At 45.0% G+C, this 21,645-nt stretch overlaps 1 protein-coding gene across 8 annotated transcripts in view; it reads left to right on the top strand.

Annotated features, from left to right (window-relative positions):
• axo (axotactin) overlaps positions 1 to 21,419 on the top strand; it is a 224,121-nt gene extending 202,702 nt beyond the window's left edge. For 2 of the 8 annotated variants that reach the window (XM_070540819.1, XM_070540820.1), the window contains 3 exons: positions 4,744 to 4,832; positions 6,278 to 6,355; positions 20,908 to 21,418. In XM_070540819.1, coding sequence (XP_070396920.1) covers positions 4,744 to 4,832; positions 6,278 to 6,355; positions 20,908 to 20,997 — 257 coding nt within the window. In that variant the 3' untranslated portion in view covers positions 20,998 to 21,418. Of the gene's footprint in view, positions 1 to 4,743; positions 4,833 to 6,277; positions 8,495 to 10,250; positions 13,536 to 20,907 lie in introns of those variants that run through there. The other 6 variants (XM_070540824.1, XM_070540821.1, XM_070540822.1 and 3 more) reach the window with 5 other exon arrangements.
• The last annotated feature ends 226 nt before the right edge of the window (positions 21,420 to 21,645 follow it).

The raw sequence follows: 21,645 nt of genomic DNA, 5'->3' as shown, positions 1-21,645 counted from the left end.
ACATCGAGCGGCTGTAGCTGCGATGTCATACCGCCGGGTATCACGACAAGGTCGGTATTGCATGCAGCCAGCTCGTCCTTGAGGCGCTGGTCAAGGTGGCATTTGAACGCGTCGAACACAAGCATCCCACGAAGGCCCAAACTGCCGCCGGGTCTCTTCCGCCAAACGTTATCAATCCAGTCAGCGACCAAGTCCGTGGTCATTTTCATTTGTGCGCACAATCACTCCACTCGGAAACGCGATTCCTTTCGGGAGCGTCTTCCGTCTGAAGATAAGATACTGGGGCAGCTTGTGCCCATCCGCAGCGCAACAAAGCATTGTGGTGACTAGTTTTCTCGTGGCCGGAAGACAAAACGCGCACTTCCTTCGCCCCTTCTTTTCAACGGTTGTGGTGGCAGGCATGCCGAAGTAGCACGGCTGTCTGATCGGCATTTCCAATCTGTCTGAAGTGGTAGCCGTTTCTATGGCGCAACATCAAAATGTACCGCTGAGAACTGGGCAATTTCTGTTCATATTCTTCAGGCAATTTTTGGCATATCCCTGTCCGCCTTCGAAGAGAAAAGCCTTCTCATTTTCATCAAATTTGATAGCCAGCACCGGTTCGCCTTGAAGTCACTCCGCGTTGGCCCTTTCTGTAGGACTAACTGCATCGCCCGTGCTTTGAGCACATCGGTCGTCACAGGCCGCCGTGCCGCTCGCTGCTCTTGCACGTATTCTGCGAGCAGCTCTTCTACTTCGGCGAAGCGGCCCTGCTTCGGTCAAGTGAGACCCTCCCTTGTTGCTTTGCTGGCGAAAATATTCTCCTTATGTTTGCGCCAGTCCTGCACGCAAGTTCCGGGAACTCCGAACGCCCGTGGTGCGGCCCGATTTCCGTCCGTCTCTGCGCACACGATAACTTTCCTTTGAAATGCGGCATCATGGTGGACTCGGCGTGTTTTCGCAGTCGGCGCTTCCGTGCTGATTGAATAAACTCAGAAAACGGGAAGACAGGCGGTAGACTAGGTTACACCAGTGCCTGGTTACACGTACAACATGGAGTTATGCACATGGAGGAAGGTGCGGCAGTTGGGCTAGGAGCGCGTGTGAGGCGGCCATTTTTCGAATGCCGATGGCGATATGATAACTTGGATTTAGGGTCGTACTCGATTCTAACGCGTATTGCAATTTTTGGACCCGTTTTACCGGAAAAAAAAGGTGCGCGTTAGATTCGAGTAAATACGATATCGCTTGTTTAATCAGAACATATTATGAGCCGAGACCCAAGCAGCGAGGCATGACTCAAGCTATTAGACAACTTGGGTCGCTGTTTATGAGCCACTGCTTATTGTGCGAGATCGTCCAATCATCCAAAGTGGCCTGAGAGAGAGAGAGAGAGAGAGAGAGAGAGAGAGAGAGAAAGAAATAGAGAAAGCGTTGATGAGAAAAACGTGGAGAGATCAACCTGAGTTGTGTGGCTCTAGCGTGCTACTCCACGTTGAAGAAGGGAAGGGCAAAGAAAGCTATCGCTTTAAAACACACAAACACGACAGTGACAGAAATGCTGTGAAGGAAAAGTTATTTACAGTGTGTCATTGGATGCCTCTATCACGTGGGCATGCTAGGAGCGCTTTAGTAGGGCGCACTTGAAATTCCGCACACGGCCATGGCCCGATGAAACTACCACGAAGCTACAAAGCAAGCCCGCTACATCAGCAGTTAGAATTAGATTGTGGGGTTTAACATTCTGTAGCTTCAAAGTAGCCTATGAGTGGAGGACGTGGGATTAAATTTAAGCGCCTGTGGTGTTTACAGCGAAGCTGTTAGCCTCTCGGTGGTCGGAATTTCTTCCGTCCGTCCTTTAACAAAAATTATCACCACCAGCTTTGGCTCATGCCCCTCTAAGTAAACAAAAATGTAGTGGTTCAACCCCCTCGTAATGTAGATGCCACAACCACTTAGCAAAGTGAAGCGAATAGTGTATACATTCATTGGAATCATGCATACAACGTACAGAACAACCTCCGTTTCAATAAAGAACAAGGTCAAAACGAGCTTCTATCATCATTAGGAATGGCTCATACATCATTAAGCACGCAGAAATGCATCGGCTCATACCTCCGTAAGCAAGCAAATACTGAAATGGCTCATACCTTCGTAAGGATCTCTCCTGTGGCATGGCACATCATCAGAGTCAATGAAGTGAAATTCTCCAATGCAGAAAAGAACGGCAGGCAGTTGCTCTGATTCTTAGCGCATACGACTCCAGACATTCCCGCAGTCAACCTCAACGAGGTCTTACTCGCCGAGCGGAGCAAAGAGTGACTTCCATCGGTCAGGAGAACGCGGAGGAGGAAATCTGTAGAGAAAAAGATATATTGACAAAGTTTAGCGATATTACTAAATTCTATCAAAATTGGAGGCGAGCATTCCCACCGTCTCACACTAAACTGAACAGAGCTGAGTCCGTTACTTGGAGGCGACTACAAACAGAAACTTAAACGAGTCCCGTGCAACTAAACTTTCTACCCCGATATATACGAGACCGATATGTGCAAGCTATGCAAGTCTGTTGGAGCCACCCTTCAAAAGATGTTGTGGGGATGTGAAATATACCAAAATAAAATGGCAGTCTCCCCAGAAAATATACGGGTGCGGTGGTCGGCCGTGCTGCTCAGCTCAGAACTCCAAGATCAACTTTGCGCCGTCCAGCGAGCCAAGGAAGCCGCACGAGAACAACAGCTCCCAGTGGCCATCTAGGCGGCCCCAGGCCCGGGCCTCCCAATCGCCTGATTCCAAATAAAGTTATCACATGACATCGTGAGGCTGAGGCTACTAGCACTTTGCAAAGTGAAGAGAATCGTGCGTGAATTCATTGCAGTCACCCATACAACACCCAGAACAGTACGTTTCAATAAAGAACAAGTTCAATATAAGCTTCTGTCATGAGAAGCAATGGCTCATATTCTCGTAAGCAAGTAAAAAATGCACTGAATCATACCTGCGTATGCAATGGCTCATACCTACGTAAGACAGACCACAAGCGCCCAGCAAAGTGAAGCGAAACGTGCACACATTAATTGAAATCACCCATACAACACATATAGCAGCATACATTCCAATAAAGAACAAGCTCAAAACAAGCATCCGAACCATCAGTAAAGCCTTGCATACCCCCTCAGCAGTTGTAGCGCTGGTTTTGCAAAAGCTTGGCAGGACATCCACTTTCGCAGGGCCGGGATGGTGAGTCAATTTTTTGCAGCGAAGCTGTTTATGGCTAGGATACTATAGAATATTCGTGACCGCACACAGAAAACTATCATCATGAATGGCTCATACCCCTGTAAGAGCTCATACCCCCGTAAGCAAGCAAAAAAGCAGTGGCTCATGGCCTTGTGAGGCAGAGGCTACAAGCACTCAGCGGAGTGCACTGAGCAGTGCTTACATTCTTTCTAATCACGCATACAACATACAGAACAGCATGTCGAAAACTGTCATCGTCAATGTCTCGTGCCCCCGTAAACAAGGAGGAAACGTAATGGATCATTGTCCCATAATGATAATGGCTACTTAATTTGCGTCGGTTAATTGCGATGACACTACCCCTGAGGTGGTTGTCGGCGATTTAAACGTGGGTGTGTCGGGACCGAAACGGGAGTGGATTACACGTTTCGTGTTGCAGACATATCGCTTGCAATGCCACACCGATCCGACCCAAGCGACCACTCAACGGCGTACGTGCATCGATTTGACATTATCAGAGAATGTGTGTGCAGCTGCGGGTATGCTGAGCGGTGAATATCATAACGACCACAAAGCCATTCTCACCTTCGTTACTAAGTGACAGTGAGTGATGCGATGAAGTCTTTATCACAAGTTTTCCTACTACGATGTTTGCTGCTCCGCTGGTCATTCACCTTCGCAGGGCGCAATGACCTTGACTGTTTTAACGTGCACTCAAATCGGGGGGCCCAATCGTTTTTCATTTCACCGCCACTGAGATGTGGCCGCCACAGCGGAGAATCGAATCCGGTACCTCATGCTCACCAGCAGGATGCTATAATCACTGAGTCACTATAATCACCATTGGGGTTTATCTTGCAGGTTACTTGTTGCTGTAACATTGCACGAAAGTGTGCCGTTTTTTATTCATCTATAGTGAAGTGTTTCTTTGAAGTATCCAGGAACCTGCCAATTTGGGACCGGCAAAGATAAATTGGAAATGTACGAACAGCAAACGCTTACACAGTGGCGCAGCAATAAGGTTCTGTGCTGGATACATCGCGGTTTTTGCTCTAAAAGCGAGAAATATGTTATGGGGATGAGAAAGAATCACGGACAGAGGCACGACTTACAACTTATGAAAATTTCGCCCAACTTCTCTGCTGCCCTTTCTGGTACCTGTTTACAAGCTTCTAACTCCCAAATTTGTGCTATATTTGTACCGTGTGGTAGTATATGTACCATGTGGTTCATACAGTACATATTTAGAAGGGCCACAACTTTCACATATTTCACATTTTTTTCACATATTTTGTACATTTATGTATTATATGATACATGCAGTTCATATTTGAATTTTTTGAACTTCCAAATATGTACCACTTTACTAAATCGAAATTCACAATCTGATATGCTGAAATGGGCTCAAGATGCTAAAATGCCACCAGAATGACCAAATTTAATTTTGGTGTGTGCAAATGAGTGAGGAGTCCAGAACACTACGGGAGGTATAAATAGTTTCCGCATCTCTTCCTTTTTTTGCAGGTCAGCATAAGTCAAGGCGACCCATATCCACTGCTTCCCAAGAGCTCGAATGGGATCCTGCAGCCGATCACGACATTCTGGGATCTTCGGTAAGTCACGGCTTGGCAGATCCACAGAACGGATGTAGATTCAAAATCGAGTTAAATCAAGTGTTTAATAAGCATAAATAATCGTAAGGAAATGTTCTAAAGACAGTACCCTAAAACTTCTCTACGAGTTGTCTGAAGGGTCCAGATATTATTGAAACAAATAGTATGAAACGAATCTTCACTTACATGAGGGAAGCGCAAGACAGATGCATAGTTTCATAATGGAAAACAGATTATGCTAAGCAGTACGGGTCGTGACACACAGCAATGAAAGAATAACTGAAACTACAAGTCAGTACTTAGAACGTTTGAAAAGGAAGCAGATAAGGAAAGGTAAACGGGAATAGAAGGAAACTGGGTATACGGCATTGTGAGAATACTTTTTCAGAAGCCATTCGCTGTGCCAAAGCACTGATCAATCAATTTAACAAGATCACTTTGGTTAAAATGGCGCTCTTGCGATAATCTGGCTCACTGTAGAAATCACGTGGTGTGTGCTGGTAGGAGAAAGAAAAAAAAACGGGGGACGCTAGACTTCTCACAAAGCAGAATTTCGTTAACTGGTTGCTCAAGTTTGTTGTTGAGCTTTTGCGTTATCAGACCTGCTGCTTGGGGTGTAATGTTTAACACACAAAACGGGTTAAGCTCTCATCGTTGTTTCAGCATTTTATCATTTACTTTGACATACCCGTAGTTTATTTGCTTGCCAATAAACATAGTCTCAAAAAAGTTTTGCACCTCTTGGGGCATATCTTGCCCCACCACAATAATCATCACCTGCCTCGCTTGCGCCTCCTTTCTTGAAAAGTCAGCGCTCGCTGCTTTCCTCTCGAGAATGCTACGTCACGCTGATAACGCGCATGCCCTTCGTGACTTCGAAGTACCGGGTCTGCAGCGCAGCGTTAAGGAAAGGAACTGCAAGAAAGACGGCGATTATTGTTGTGGGCCAAGATAAGCCCGAAGGGGTGCGAACTCTTTTAAGGGTGTATGCGGAAATCTAAATCAGTTAAAGCATCAACGAAACAAAGTGATATGTAAATTCAGCACGGTGATGCGAGGGCCCCAAAATGAAACTCATTTTCTTAGTTAATGAATCAACATGTTTGCGGCCGCATGCGTCAGAGAATAGACAGCTGGTGGCACGTGCATTATTCACGACGTCTATATCTGTACGTAATTCATAAGCTCAGCACTCTTCGTACAGTCATTTGCACTTGTGGTGGTGGTTCTTCTATGTGGTTGTGGCCGCTTAATGTGATCAGATGTGCTGTCTTTTGTGATGTGTGCTCGTTTCCTACTGTCGCATATTTGTACATGCGTGCCAACCTCGTTATAACACGGAGATTGAAATTCTCCCGCCCAAATCTCGCGACGAGGCCGTTAGTTCCTCGCTTTTCCGTGAGGTGGCGCCACCGACTTGAAGCGCACGTGTTTCTTCTTTGAAGGAACTGAGTGCCATGGATCTTGGAGATGACGAAGACTTTCCCGAGACGCCCAGGAAAGCGAGCAACGCAGAGTCGATGGTAAAGAAGCGCCCTCTGTATTACGCGCCAATTGCGTCCACGAGTGAAGTCACCATCAACAGTTTTTAGGCGACTGTGCCTTTTTAATGTTAGCACTGACAGTTATTCCTCGCAAAGATATTTCTCCTTCATTTATTTTTTCGTCGAGACCAGGGCGCAGAAACAGTTCAGACGGTTGAGTATGTCTCCTTTAGGCGGAGTCAGTTCTTGGGCTTTTCTATGATGACTCCTCATAAATGGCCTTGTAGAAAAATTTTGAAATGAATAAGAGTACTTTTCAAGGTCCACAGTGGGTCAGGGAACACTGGCACAAGAAAGACAAGCTATTCCCTGACGCTTAGGAAAAGGAAAATTTAGTTTATTTTCTCATAGAGTTTAGTTCACCTTAAAAAGAATCATTTTAAGGGGACTTAAAGAACAAGTGTGGGCTCACAAAATTTGCACTGACCTAAAGTAACCTTAGATTGAAGAGCTTTGACGTGTCACGCAAATGTGTTACTTGCTCATTATAATGAACTACGACTGCATATTTTATTCATCATTTCATATCGTTCACGGAACGTCACAAGCAGGTCAGAAGTTAACTGCCAAGCACATTTAGATTCTGGCTGTTCAACGCGCATATGATCCCTGCGATGGCCAACAGGATGAGTTTACCTTTTTTCTTCTTTTTGTCTACTCAAGAATTTCTTTCTTAGTCTTCGATGAAAGTTTCTGCGCCCTGGATCTCAATATTTACGGGGAACAAACTTGTCATCCATGACCGATCTATCGCCGTAATCATTTATGAAGTGTAAATGCCGAGTCCTCTTCATCACGGGACAGATAAGAGTTGTGACGCTTTCAGAATCACAGTAGTGTCAGTCATGGTAAGCACTACACAACCATGTTTCGCAGGGCGAGATACACAATATAACCTATTTATCAAAAATTCCGCATCTATCAGAGACCATTCCATTAACAAACAACAATCGACAAGCTAGAAAAAAGACTGGAGACGTCGCGCTGTATAAAGGCGTCGTGGAAATCGGTAAGGGATAAAGTGAATTTGGCCCTAATGGGTCCTTGCGCAGAGCAAAGGGATTAAAACTCTCCTAGTGCGTTTACGGATAGAACAGTTAGCTCAGCAAAAGCTTTTGCTTGTTTAAGTGTTCAGTGACACGGCATGGCTAGAGCGCATACGAAAGACTGCCTAAAACGAAAGTATAGCAGCAAGAATGTTCCTTTTGTTTTGCAGACAAAAGTGATGTCTTTCAAGATGTGTTTATGGTGTGATCAGCTCCGTGCTTAATTTCCGTTATTCGTTGATTTCAGTAGAATATTAGTGCGAGCATTCGAATGCTATTTCCCCATCACCGACTAGTGGCTGTTCTGCAAACTGATTTTTTCCCACATCTTTCGCGGAGACGTTAAAGTAACAAATTTTTCATTGGAAATCGGCCTTTCATCAACATTTTGCGTTCTGTATAAAGGGTCCGAAATCATCACTTTGATCGTTGAGAATAGCTTGAATACTTTTTCAAAGATCCATGTTGGCACAGTGGCGAGTGTTTGAATGGCAGGTACGCTATTTTCGGAAAGTAAGCGTTCAATGAGTGTCACATATATTTTCCCCCCCATTCCAAGTTTCCTATCACCTGTGATACAGAGTGCGTTCTATCGACCAATGACAGGTTCACAGTCACCTTTGCGTTGTGGTGAAAACCAGTTCCTTCTAGGTTGTTCCGCGCGTATATCAGAAGGCTGCTTTAGGCCTCTTTATTTAATTTAAAGCAAGAGCATTATGAGAATTTTAAGCTGTATGTTATTACCCCCTGTTGATGTCTGCGTTGTCCTGTGTGTCTTCTCCCGTGGTTTCTTTTTTTTGTCTTTTTGTCACACTCTTGGTCTGTTCTTTCACTGTTGTGTTTGTGACTGTATGCCGCAGTGTGGTGCCATGTTCTGTTTGTATGTGAAGTCTCCTATTTATGACATCCTCACACAGTTCACAGAATGACGCGCCATTACATGCTTCACTGCACGAACCGAGAACAGAAAGTGTGTATATAGCCAAGTCACTATCTTTATGTAAACAGCACTGACAGCCCACGTCATGTATCACGATAGCACCGATTTTATAAATTAAAATTTGTCAAAGAACTTGTTGTCCGGTGTGACTGATTCTTTTGCAAAAATCAAATACAGACAGGTGTATAAACGTCGGGCAAACATAGAAAACCAACGGCGATTTTTCTATTCCATCTTACTGGTGCATGTGGCGAGCGGTGATCATTTCTTAGCTCTCTTTTGTCAGTATGACCTCTGCTAAATGTCCAGCGTTTGTTGCTTTTACTTCTGACATTTTCATCATAGTATTCCAACTGCATCTTCATCTGACATCTATTGGCTTAAAAAAATAATACTATTCTTGCCTGTTCTGCTAAGCATCCTTTATGTTTATTTGTTGCTGGGGCTTTCTGTGAACCTATCGCTTACTAATTATATTACATGCTTTATTTTGAGGCACTTAATCTGCAACATGCTGGGCGCACATCGGCAGGATTCGCGTCTTTATCATGCGCAAAAATACATAGGAAATCACATGTTTAAGGGCTTCGAAACGTGGGAGTGGCAGCTGATTTTAGCATCTACTGCGGAGGCGCGATTCTTTCCCCATGTCAGAAAAAATAGTTGTTGCGTGACTCCGATTTATCCATATGAAGATGGTATATGTGCAGGTGCGGAGAAAAATAATTTGAGCATGGGAGCTTGGGCCGAACTGCATCTCATTGGGACTGAATTTTTTTCACGGCCGGTCTGCGCGCATGTTTAATCTAATCTCTTGCTTCTTCTTAAAACTTCTAGAGGGCATTGCGATGCAGTTAAGCCATAGCTTCCGTGTTCCAGTGGATTTTCTTCCACACCTGCACGTATGTGTCATAGTTTGGCTAATCTTTGGAGCTAAAAAAAAGTTAAATTAAATTATGAGGTTTTACGTGCCAAAACCACTTTCTGATTATGAGGCACGCCGTAGTGGAGGACTCCGGAAATTTTGACCACCTGGGATTCTTTAACGTACACCTAAATCTAGTACATCTAGTAATCTAGTACCTAAAAGTACACGGGTGTTTTTCGCATTTCGCCCCCGTCGAAATGCGGCCGCCGTGGCCGGGATTCGATCCCGCGACGTCGTGCTCAGCAGCCCAACACCATAGCCACTGAATCTTTAGAGTTGCCTACTCGCAGAGGGAACAGAGAAAAGAACACGAGTATTTGACACACAACATAAATAGATTGCTGTGAATTGCTCAGCACGGGGAGTTTATAGCGTAGACGTATCGACGCATGCTAAGGCTGCTGGCTGGAATGCTTGCTCCAATGTGCTCGGCACAATTGCCAGAAGACTCAAGTTTATGGGCTGCGTCAGTATATGCGATAAAAAGAAACTGTGCTTGGTTTGTTCACTGCGAGGAATAGACACCAGAACCACACGTGTCTCTCTAAAGAAACTGTAGGCCGACATGACAGAAAACAGGTCAACAATAATTCTTTTTTATGAGAGCAAACGTAGAAAGCGAGCAGACAGCATGCACAAGGCTTATACACTTATCTTGCATAAGGTTAACGAGACAACAAGGATAAGGATACGACGCGTCGTTCCAGGCTCTTTCCAGCCAGCGGCAAAGGTGTCCAGATGCGAGACAATAACGTTCTTCATTCTACACTTTTTTTCATGAATTCGGCAGTTGTGCGAGCGAGCGATGAACTTGTTCTACTGTTCGTCGAATCTGCCGAACGAAAGGGGGCTTGAAGCGTCTCGCTCTTAAAGAGCCTGGAACTTCGCGTCTTAGTCTGCGTGTAAAACCTCCGCACCTTTCATGTGATTGGGCCTCTCTGGCGTCGCTTTCTCTTGCAGCCGTCAAATGCCTACACACTGGGAGCGTATAGCGGTAGCTTGATATTCACCAACGCCCCCTACGACTCTCCGTCCGACTGAGGGATGATGGGAACGCGCCGACCCGGAGCGCTCCGTGGGGGCACCTCGGCGAAACTGCGGTTGGTAACCCTGGTTAGGGTTAGGCCGGCTTCTTCGCCACAAGTTGTGCCCAGGACAGTTTCGTCCCTCCTGTACAACAGCGTGTGCCGTGTGAAAACATGCGTCTACTGCCCCTCACTTATGAGAACGAACTCGACCACCCATCCGCCCTGTGTGCGCTGAGAAGACGTGGTGGTTTCTTTTTTTCTTGTAGAGCTCGATAGTGCTTATTACCAGTGCCATCGCGAACTATTTCGCAATCGACCAAGGACACTTCGGTCCCATGGGTGCTTGCTCAACGTGGTTATGAGGACTCAGAATGGCATCTCATAACCGTGCCAACTTTCAGTGTCATTGCAACAATAGGAGCGAGTCTTTTGTTTTCTTCGAAAGAATGACATTGCAGCTTTAGTAGCTGGAGTTTTCTTCTAAGGTGGCGTCATTCTATCTCCTCTTTAAAGTGCTCAGATCCCGCTTAGCCACTTGGAGTGCAGCAGTAACAAACCCTTTCGTTCTTTCCTCGTGGCGGCGCAAGAGTGGGCAGTTTGGTCTCCAATGAAGAGTCGTTCCAGCGCCCGGCATCAAGGCAGCCTCCATTGCAGAACCAGCTCAAGTGGCTCTATTATGCGGAACCAAAGAATATAAGCTGCACCATTGCGGTGGTCGTATTCACTAGGCTGCTGCTAAGCACGGGATGCATGTTTAGCGCGCAATAGAATCGCGCAGACTTCTAGATGCCATCTGTGAGACAGCTGACCAGCTGAAATTGCGGCGTTATTTGTGCGCTTAAGTTTTGTGCTGAAGACAACTCCGCATGTTTCCCGGGGCAATCCATCAGCTCGATTACATTATGGGCGTGGCTGTCGATGAGGGAATAGAGTCTTGCGGGGATGGGGACACCGACAGCTGCAGTGATGTCCAGCAATGCTTTTATTGTTTATCGTGCGGCTAGTCTTAGCGGTTACTTGTGTTGTGAGCTCATTTTACGTATCATGCCATTCTTTGTTGTTCCAAGTTACTCTTTTTTAGTGTAGGCCTACAGACGCTTAGTTGCTTAGCAGGCTAAAACTGTCGTGCCATGGGAATGTTTTAGTTAGGCCTTAGAGCTCATTTTTGCTCATATATGCTTTACCGAGGAGTAGAGGTCTAGGAATTCATGAGAGGTTGAACCCACGTCCAGTATTTTGTACATTGTCCCTTAGGCTATATGTCGAACTTCACTGCAGTACACCATGGCAACTTACAGCGTTTATTCGTAACTTTCATGCTGCGTTATAGCAGTGCTTTGCTACTGACCAAAAAAAGCAACGCTAGAAAGCCACAAAGGCTTCACGACCAAGTGCCATAAATACGCATGTCAATGAAGGGTCATACCTTCTCGACTTTTCTATGATTGAAATTTGATGAAATTCAGGTGACCTTCCGAAATAGCATTTTTTTCTGTGTGTGCTGCCCATTGAGCTGCGCTGATGCAATGCGGGGAAGTTCGACAAACGGTATCATGAGCAGAGTCCGAAATTTCTCGGTATGGCTACAAGTACTGTATAGTAAGCCATCTTGATCAACAAATATTCTGGAGCCGATATTTTAATTACGTCCACAGCGTGAAGCAGGTTACGTTTTCGCAGTTTGCTCACTTACCGCGTGATACAGGGTATCACGCTTCATTGAATGCATTTTCAATCATGTTGAACATGAAAATATTTTAGTACAGTACCTCATACCCAAATAATGCACATTTTAGTATGATACCCACAACCGGTGTAATAACGTTGTTACACTATGCCACAAAGCAGTTGCAAAAGTTAACATATTTCGAGAGAGCAAAGACACATTTTCTGTAGGCTTACTCAGGCGGCATTTATCACAGCAGCTAAGCATTTTCACCAAAGTCACGGCACGTATTGAGATGACATAGTCAACAGTGAACATTCCAGTGGTCTTGATACTTATCACGATAGTGCCACATCTGCAGTTGCCTGAAAACGCACTTTGCGGTAAACATTTTTTTAATGTAAGGCCGTGTTTTAATTCATAATGACAAATTATTCCTTGCATGCAGGGTCCAAATGAAACAGTGCGTTGTTTATACTGCAGTGTGTGAAAAGGATGGGAGTGCTTTCATGATATGTTGTGACGGTGTGTCGCGTTTATTTGCGAATTAGCGGTGATAGGTCAGCCAAGGCAATTTATCGAGCCAACCCCAGGGCAGTCGATCCTCGTCCTCTTCGCATTTAACCCTCCTCTTGCGCGTATGTACACATAGGTACAATATATACATACATTCCACTATATATGTTTTTGCCGGTAATAAGAATTCAAGACCGCTTTTACACGGAGTACTGTTTTTTCGTTGAGCGATTTGGTCATAAGAAAGTTTATTCCTCCTGTATGTAAGGCATTCAGTAGAAAAGTCGTCTGACAAATTCGATGAGCCACAAAGCATTTCGCCATGTTGCCCTAGCGCTGCAACAAGATGGGATACTCGTCCGGCCTACTTAAAATGCTTGTAATTTTTTTGAGAACGGCAGAAACCCAAGTTAGTGAAAGCTGTTTGATTCCACAGCCTGATTGCGTGTATCGGACAGTGGCTTCCTGACCAAGGCGTTACCTGTGCTCCGCAGGTAAACCTGGGAGGTGTATCAAGCAGTTCGCAATAAATGGCTTTGACATCCACAATGACAACTGCTATTCCAAGTTGACGTCTTTTTCTATAATCGAGATGAGGCCTGAGTGAAGTATCTATGAATGTTTATTTTTTTCCGCATGTAGCTGCGCAATGAAGTTATTTAGCTTCACAGTGTTTTAGAACCATCGTGACGGTATTTTCTGGACGACTTGGTTGTGTTATTCAGATCTCACTCCTCATCAATGAAACACAAGATCATTCCTTTCTTACAAACGTGTCGCCCAATGTTTTATGTAGAGTTCATCGATTTCGCAAATATAGGTGTGCTTTTCTCCTTTTATAATTTTTGTTTGCTACTTTATGTTGTGTTTTGCATCATCTCGCAAACAACCGAATAGTCGCGAACGACTTCATTTCCTTGAATAATTCGTGTGTGACTGGTGGGAAGAGTGGCTTCTTTGGTGTTTTATAGGTTGAAAGCGCGTACAAAATTATGTACCAGCGTGGCACTTCGCAATAAAGCATAGGAGAATATACATTTTGTTGTGCGCATGTTGCGATTGTCCGCCAAGAAAACTTATTGTTCCAGTGTGTTTTTTCAATTTTGCTAACCATTGCGCAAGCTGCCGTCAGTTGGTTTAACAACATTCTTTTGGTCTGTTGTTCTTCTATAAAGCCACCCAACATACATAGTAAAATATTTGGCGCACGACTGACAAGGACACATGAAGGGGGACACACGAGCGCTTTTCATAATTTCTGCCTCATAGGTGCGTCTTTACTGCAGAGTTATTACTGACGCCAAAAGCTCTTAGGATTAGGCGTGTAAGTTGAAGCTTTTATGCCAACATGGGTAACAAATTTGTAATATTAATTAGATTAATCCACTGCGCAAAATTATAATTAGGGCACTGCTGTCAAATCAGCGTTGGTCAATGTTGTTCCACCAATGCATGCAATGTGTGATCTGTGCTGTGTTCTGCTTCATTCTTTAAATTTCTCCTCTTGCTCTTCCTTTCCTCTTTCCTCCCCTCCTTCCTATCTTCCATTTCTGTGTTGCTGTCACCTCCCTTCTGAAGAGTAGGCAGGCATTGTGCCCCTTCCGGTGGCAGTTGCCAGCCTGCTCCTCGCTTTCCCTTTCCTGTTAATTGTATATATGTGTTCAAAACAAATAATAATAATAATAATCGATGCCTACAATAAATCTCTTATGAAGCATTAAACAAATTAGTAAAAAAACTGCTTTTATCACACATTTCATCCCGTAATATCTTAGCCGTATTGTTCTAGAACATTTGCAAGTGACCGTAAATTGGCTGAAGTACTTAATGCCACATGTTTCAGAACTTTCTAATATTGAGGTCTCTCCATTTTAACTATCCGCCAAAGGAACTTAACCCTTTTAGTGAAAGGGTTTCCTTAAACTCTCTGGAAACAATCCTGCCCTGGATGTAGCATAATAGAATAAAATATTCCAAAGGTGAAATATATATATATGTATATAATCACCAGTGTCGTGTAGCACAATGCTAATTGTTGACCTCGATTACCCTCCGAGGCACACAATATTTGCATGAGAAACCATAATGAATGCTGTAATTAACAAAGTCTCGCTGATTAACTCAACTGATTACATCACAAATTGCAATCTCCAAATGGTAGCCAGTGACTTAAATCGAAAGTCATATTCCCTTGGAGATAATTCTGAGAATGGCGCTAATTTTGATTTATGCGTTCCCAAAGTTTGCGATGAAATGCATTGGTGTTCCAGTAACTTTTGAGATACAATGTATAAAAAGCGCCTTTTGCTGAATAAGTAAGTAGAACAACACTGCATTTTCACTGAAAGCTTGAAGTGTGCTTATCTCAAAATTGGTGCAAGCTTCAAAATTCTTTACAGGTGGCTGTGCCATTTAATATCACTGGCTTCAATTCATGCATTGCAACGTGTTCGCGGAAATAGTTAGTGGAAGTAATGCCAGCGTCTTCGGATTTTGAAAAATCTGCTAGTAATAAAATAATACACTCTATATCTGTTAAAAAATGACGAAAACAAGAGAGGTGTGCTATGCATGAATGGTTTTGTGTAACGCCAGCTATCGTCTGCATGAAGCGAACGTGCGTGTCTGAAGAAAGCAGCAGTACGCAGGCACAAACGATAGTATGAAGGCTATGGCATAACGACTTATCTTTCTTTTTTGTTGTTGTTGTTGTGGTACGACGGCGGAGAAAAGCTATAACCTGCTTCGTGAAGACCTAGCCCGATACCGAAGGCGGTTCCTTTCTGGCACGGCACCTCAAAGTGCTAGCATCATCTAGGGAAGAATGGGAAAGGTGGCACGCTCGTTCTTTTATGCGCAACTTGTTGCTACTAGACGTGACGCAGGCGAAAGCAATGGTAGGATTGACGACCACTCGTACGTTTTATTCGCTAGTCTGGGGCCGAATCTAAACTACAGCGCGTGCGCAAGTGCTTCCGGTCGTGCCACGCGACATGCTTCACCTATCTCTGTGTGCCAGACGTGTGAAAAAAAAAACGAGTTCATAGTTGCACGAGACAAGGATGCACTTAATTGTGGCCTAACAATAATTAGAAAAGAGAGAGAGTGTGTGGTCTGATGGTTAGATCACCGGGATGGACTGAAAGTGGAAGGCTCAAAGCCACCTGCGGACACTTGATTTTATTTTTATTGAAGAAGCCTGAGATGATGCGAGACAGGAAGCTACATATCTGGCTGGGATGAACCAAAGAGTTCTTTGCGTTATAAGAGCCCCCGACGATCGGGAACCTAAGCAACGCAACCTCACGGACGCATGAGTTAAATTGTAGAGAGCTGATAGAGTAGTCCCGTGGTCGGAACCTACCTGAGATGCAGTTAACGACAAGAAATTGTCAGCCGATAAAGTTCAACCGATTTATTTTGTTGGAAATTCAAGGAACATCTCCTGCAGGCAGAGGCAGTGACACGAAAGCAGAAGAAAGAAGAATTGGCGGTTCTCACGCATGTGTGTGAATCGGTCATTAGCGAAGCTTTTAATGACATTCAGTGAAATGCATTCACCTCGCTTCGCCTTCTTCACTTCTACGTAGCTCAACATTTATCGCTCAATGCACACTCAAGTTCCATTCTGTTCGCTCAACTGCTTTCTCCACATTCGTACGCTTCTGTTACCGACTTCTTCGCTTCTCTGCAGCCGATAGCTTCAGTTTTGTGGCCGACTTGTCCTTCACTTCTCTGTACCTCAACGCACCTCGCTGAATGCAGGCCCTAGTCCCATTCTTTCCATTCACTCTTTTTCTCCATACCATACCGCTTCTGTTGTCCACTTCTTCATTTCACTGCCACTGATTCCTACAATCTCCTGTTGTCGACTCCACTTCTTGGCTCTCCTGCATGCCTAATTTGGCTGCTAACCAATGGTGCATGCCCATTCCAGGGGATCGCTCGCGAATGTTCACATGCCCAGTTGCTCATACCAGACGTCCTAATTCAGACATACACCCCGGAGCGCATGACTAGTGGCCCGGCCCAAGTAGTTGTATGCTCTGCAGTACAGAAGCCATCACCCGCAAGGGGGGGAGGGGGGCAGTGGCAAAGAAAACGTAGTTTAGAAATGGCGATTTATTCCGAAGAATACATTTGCAGCGCGCACAACGTCGTCCTTGTTATACCGCATTACCTGCTGGGGCCTTCAAAGGTGCATTCACAAACCCACCATTCTAGGTGTCTTAACCGCCACAATATTCCGCACATATTTTACAACGAAGCTGTCTGAGGGAGGGAATGCGCTTCAGTTCCGCAACGCTGTTCACGTGGTGTTGGAGGCCGACGTGTGACGGCGTGGTCGATATAAAATGTTAATGCGACGCACTGCTTGCGGGAACCCCGAATTCGGGTGCGAAACGTAACGAATAATGATTATAAAACAAAAGTTACCTTGCGTATATATCCTCATTCCGAACAGACCGCAACATTTACGCACGTTTTCTATTTACTCACCAATCCGTAAGTTTTGTTTCTAACGTTACCTTATGCCGTCCCCATGTTGCTAGGAGTTGCAAGGTCTGCTAGGAGTTTGCGCGACTGTGGTGGTACAGGGCGGTCGCCGTGGTGAACGCAACGGAACCTCCCTGGTAGCCGCCGCTTAAAGACCACGCCCAGAGGGTGTGAGAACTCCGTTCAAACAGCTTCGCTGTCGTTGATGTATCAGTTACCAGAATGGCACACCTCTGCGAAGGTTGTTTTAGTCGCCTGTGGTGCACGATAATGGATCGGTAAGAGCGCCCAGCATCCAGGTACACGTAGCTGGTGGGGCATATATGAGCGTGATCACCAGCGTATTGGAGTGAGCACAGTTTTGTTTCTATCCGCCGCAGGGCGCTAGTGAATCTTTGGATAAGGAGGCAGCCAGACGACAGTTACTGGATAACGGCGACGGCGTTTTAATGATGGCGATGACATGACGAGGGCAATGAAATAGAAAAAGGCGGACGGACGCACTCAACGAAACAAGTTTGTAAATATCAGATGCTGTCACACTAATTGCTAGTGTGCTGCTAGACTACTGACAACATCCATTACTCAACAGCATAGCAGCATCTTCAGGTTCCTGGTAGTCTTGGCTGAGTAAGGCTAAGTTGGCAGTTGGTGCACGATATCTAAATGCTTCTGAGTATTGGACAAGTGACCAGCGCAAATCAACACAGAAATTGAGCACGCTTTGAGCACGTAAAGGAAATTTGGAGCATGTGTCAGCGCAATCTGTGTCACCATATCTGAGAAATAAGTTTTCCTCTGCTTGAAAGTTTGCAAAATTGGTCCTTGACTTAAGCATTCAAGTAACAATAAAAAGGAAAGTCTGTTTGTGCTTTGATAGATCGATTTCTTCTGTTTTTCTTCGGCTTCATACATTTGATTTTATCATATGCTCTCTTTTAAATGCGGTCTTTGTCTTTCTCGCGCCTTTAGTTTGTAGTCGGCGCTCACATGTTTCTCTCTCTGCCTCTTTTGCGTACCTTCTATTGTATTGTGGTGATTTTATCCAGTACAACGATACCTTTGTACATTTCTTTGAGGCTGGGACGTGATTTATGGGGATATGATTTGCACGCTGACAGCAAGCGGTTGACTTCAAGGCCATTGCAGTTTGAAAAATCAGTCGACAGCGGTTTAAATTTAAGAAACCTCGTACGGAATTAATAAACGAGACCACCACACATGCGCAACACAAGGTTATCCGCGTGTCTTCAGAAGTATTGTCTAGTAGCGTCTTTTCTGATGTGCCTCCAGCTTCCTCCTTGAGACTTCTATATGGGCTTTCGTTGTGGGTCCGTTTTTGTCGATGTTTCATGTAAAGTGCATTGTTTGCTGCTTCGCTCTGTTGATTCATGTCTCGTCTGGCCTGTCTAATATGCCAACTGATGTTGCCGAGCCACTTAGGCCACTTGGGCTGTCTGAAAGTGAGTGAGCTTAAGTGACCTATGTTGGATACATCTCTTTTGGAAATATATTATCATGCATCACTTCAACAACATCATACTGACGCGAAGTACGCAGCCCACTAGACCCGCAGGACTTCTGGGCGATAGCAATAATATGTGCTGTGGTGCGCATGGTAATAAAAATATGACCATATGGCAAGCTCTTGCTTATTAACTTCGTGACAGTGTTGCAACTGGGGAGAGTATTGCAACTATGTAAAACATTCGGTGCTTTGAAAAAGAAGTATATTGTTTTTGTCCAGCTGCACACAACAACGCTTCTTGAGTAATTAATGTGTGCGACAGTTTACGTGACGCCTTGTTACATTTATGCTCATTTCGGCTACAGCCAAATTTCATGGCCTCGTGAGGACAGTGGTGAACACGTTCCACTTGTTACAGGATGTTTCGCTGCAGAGGGCAGTAAAATAGATTATGTAGATGAATAGTGACGGCCAGTCCAAAGGCCTGAATTATGCATGCTGACTTATTCAGACAATTTCAGCTTTACGTGGCTGGTGATACCATGATTGTAACGTTCCTTACATGATACAACATGTTGTTTAATAAAGTCTGCTGCGGGCTTCAGAACTGCGCCGGTCCTAAATATTGTAAATTTAGATTTTCCCAACACCAGTGGTGGGCCTGTACTCTCAAGACATATTGTAAAACTTTGCTCGCTCCAAGGAGTGTACAATGGGGAAAGTCACATCTGAAATCATGTGCACCATATGAAAAGCAGAGAATGTTTTTGACCAGATGAACAGCACAGCGAGGTAGCGTGCGCGCTTTAAAATATTTCAAGTGAGCAATGTGTCTTTCCACGATGGAAACTGTTTTACAATGTGAGATGATAGCAGGAGCGAATTGTTTATTCAATGCAACTCTCGCATTAGCATAATGTAAATTATTGTTGAAGGTGAGTTGTATTATAGCTTAATGTACTCCCGTAGCTAAAAGTATATGGACCATGGACCAAGAAACCGAATGTCTTGGCAGCTGATAACGGCAGCCTGAAACTAACCACGACTACACTGCAGTGTTTCTATATGCTACGTTAGACCTTGAGTGTTCAGGTTGCATGGCAAGGCACCTTGAACATTCGCTTCTATCGCAGAAGCCTTGGTGCGTATGCTTTTATCACGGGTGTAAACGCGAACAAAAGAGGGAGGGGGACCGTCAGAATTCTAAACAGAATCAAGGCCAGTTGGGCCAGTTGGTTGGGATTCATACTGAGGGTTCGTTGTAGCGCAACACAAGACAAGGACAACAGAACGTATAAAACGACGACACGGTGCGTTTTACACCTTATTTTACACCTTCTTTTGTCCTTGTCTTAGTTTGCGCTGTAACGAACCCTCAGTATTAATCCTAACCAGTTGGCCCCAGCGCCATGTCGTCGTTTTATACCTTCTTTTGTCCTTGTCTTGTGTTGCGCTGTAACGAACCCTCAGTATGAATTCTTAACAGAACACTAGATTTCTCTAAAAGTGAATGGGTTACATTGAACTTGCTCTGAAAGTGAAATGGCGCCACAGAACATTAGGCACAGCGCGATGCTGAGTCGGAACGTAATAAGGAGTGTTGTTGACTGTATACGAACTATTTGCAGCAGTTTAATGTAGGACTATCGGTTAAGCGGTCTCTCTTGTTTCGCGCCCCATGTACTCCATGAAAGTATCAAATGTTTAGGAAATAGTTCAACCTGTCAAGGATTTTTTTACATTTGTGCGTGTTTGAATGTGCGCTAATGCACACCGTCATCGTGTAAAAGTGTCTGTACATCATGTCTCCGTTCTACTATATTCAAAATAATCTTCTATACACAGCGCTATACCCTTCCAATATTAAAAAATATTTAGTTACTGTGCACGAATGGTTCGTTTTATACAATTAAATCAGATTCAGTGGAAACAGTGGAAGGAGCAACATGCAAGCAAAATTTGCCTGCTATTAAAACACCACATGCGTCTTCGCTAACCGAGCCACTCACGTACAACTGCCATGATACGTCACGGACCCCCGTGTAATTTGGCGATATTGGCAGGTCGAACTGTGTGGTGGCGGTTGTGGTGGTGTTGCAGCATGCGGGGTCAGCCTGACATACATAGCCGGCAACTGTTCCGCCTGAGCCTACCGTGATTGCCACTATGTGTGTCACCAGGCTCGCCAATCGGGCCGATATTTCGCGAGCTGCCCGTAGAATGTGGTCTCGTGGCAGCGCTACCTCAAGATAGGAACCTCAGCATACTAAGTTGTTCCTCTGCGGCAACAACGGCTTGCGCTCTTCCCACCAAAACGACAGTCGGCGCGTAGATCCTTCTAGAACACGGGCAATGAGATGAAGCTCGGAAGGCGAGGCTAGCAAGCTCGTTACGCAAATGGCATATTTTTTTCTCGTTTTCTTCTTTCTTTTATGCTTCTAGCCTGCGGCTCCAGGCGACTTGAGTCGACAGCCTTCGATGCTCACGCTTCGAGGAGAATCCATATATGGAAACCTCTGCAATGTCATGTAGGCGACGACCGGCAGTTCGTTGAAACCGCTTACGCTGGCGTCAACTCGACGTCTGACTGTGACAAGTTGCTCGCGCTTCGAACGCTGCGCACGGCCCTCACGACGAGCTCGGGCAAAACTCATCGAATGTGTTCAAGGTGACGCGGTCGACATCGCGTCATCGGCATTTCCCTGCTCCACAGCGTGACGGCATACGTCGCAAGGAACGCAAGGCTTCACCAGGCATGCATTTTTCTCCACTGCGTACGTCCGGCGCAACGGAAGAGGGTAGCGATTGACTATAGTGTATGTTCCGAGTTTGCCGAACACACTACTGCCAAAAGCCCGCAGCGAAGCGATCATCACAGAAAGTGAAGCCCAGAAGCGTGGCGAGAAGAAAGACCTCTCTGTGTTTTGTGCCTTCACACTGTGTCCCGCTTCCTTTCTTTTTTGTGACTTTAGCTGGCAATTATTGCTGCGGCTTTGTGTCGGTTAATATAACGTAAGTTTGGACACTGATACAGCGTTCCTTGAACCACAGGGCATGGGGCACAATACCGCACCACACACACTCGTAAAGAGACGTGCACACCAAGGAGTAAAATACACACACACACACACACACACACACACACACACACACACACACACACACACACACACACACACA

The sequence above is a fragment of the Dermacentor albipictus genome, chromosome 6 (assembly GCF_038994185.2).
Source record: "Dermacentor albipictus isolate Rhodes 1998 colony chromosome 6, USDA_Dalb.pri_finalv2, whole genome shotgun sequence".
Classification (NCBI taxonomy): domain Eukaryota; kingdom Metazoa; phylum Arthropoda; class Arachnida; order Ixodida; family Ixodidae; genus Dermacentor; species Dermacentor albipictus.
The sequence above is the reverse complement of the archived record's forward strand: the minus strand, read 5'-3'. Positions and strand labels throughout refer to the sequence as shown.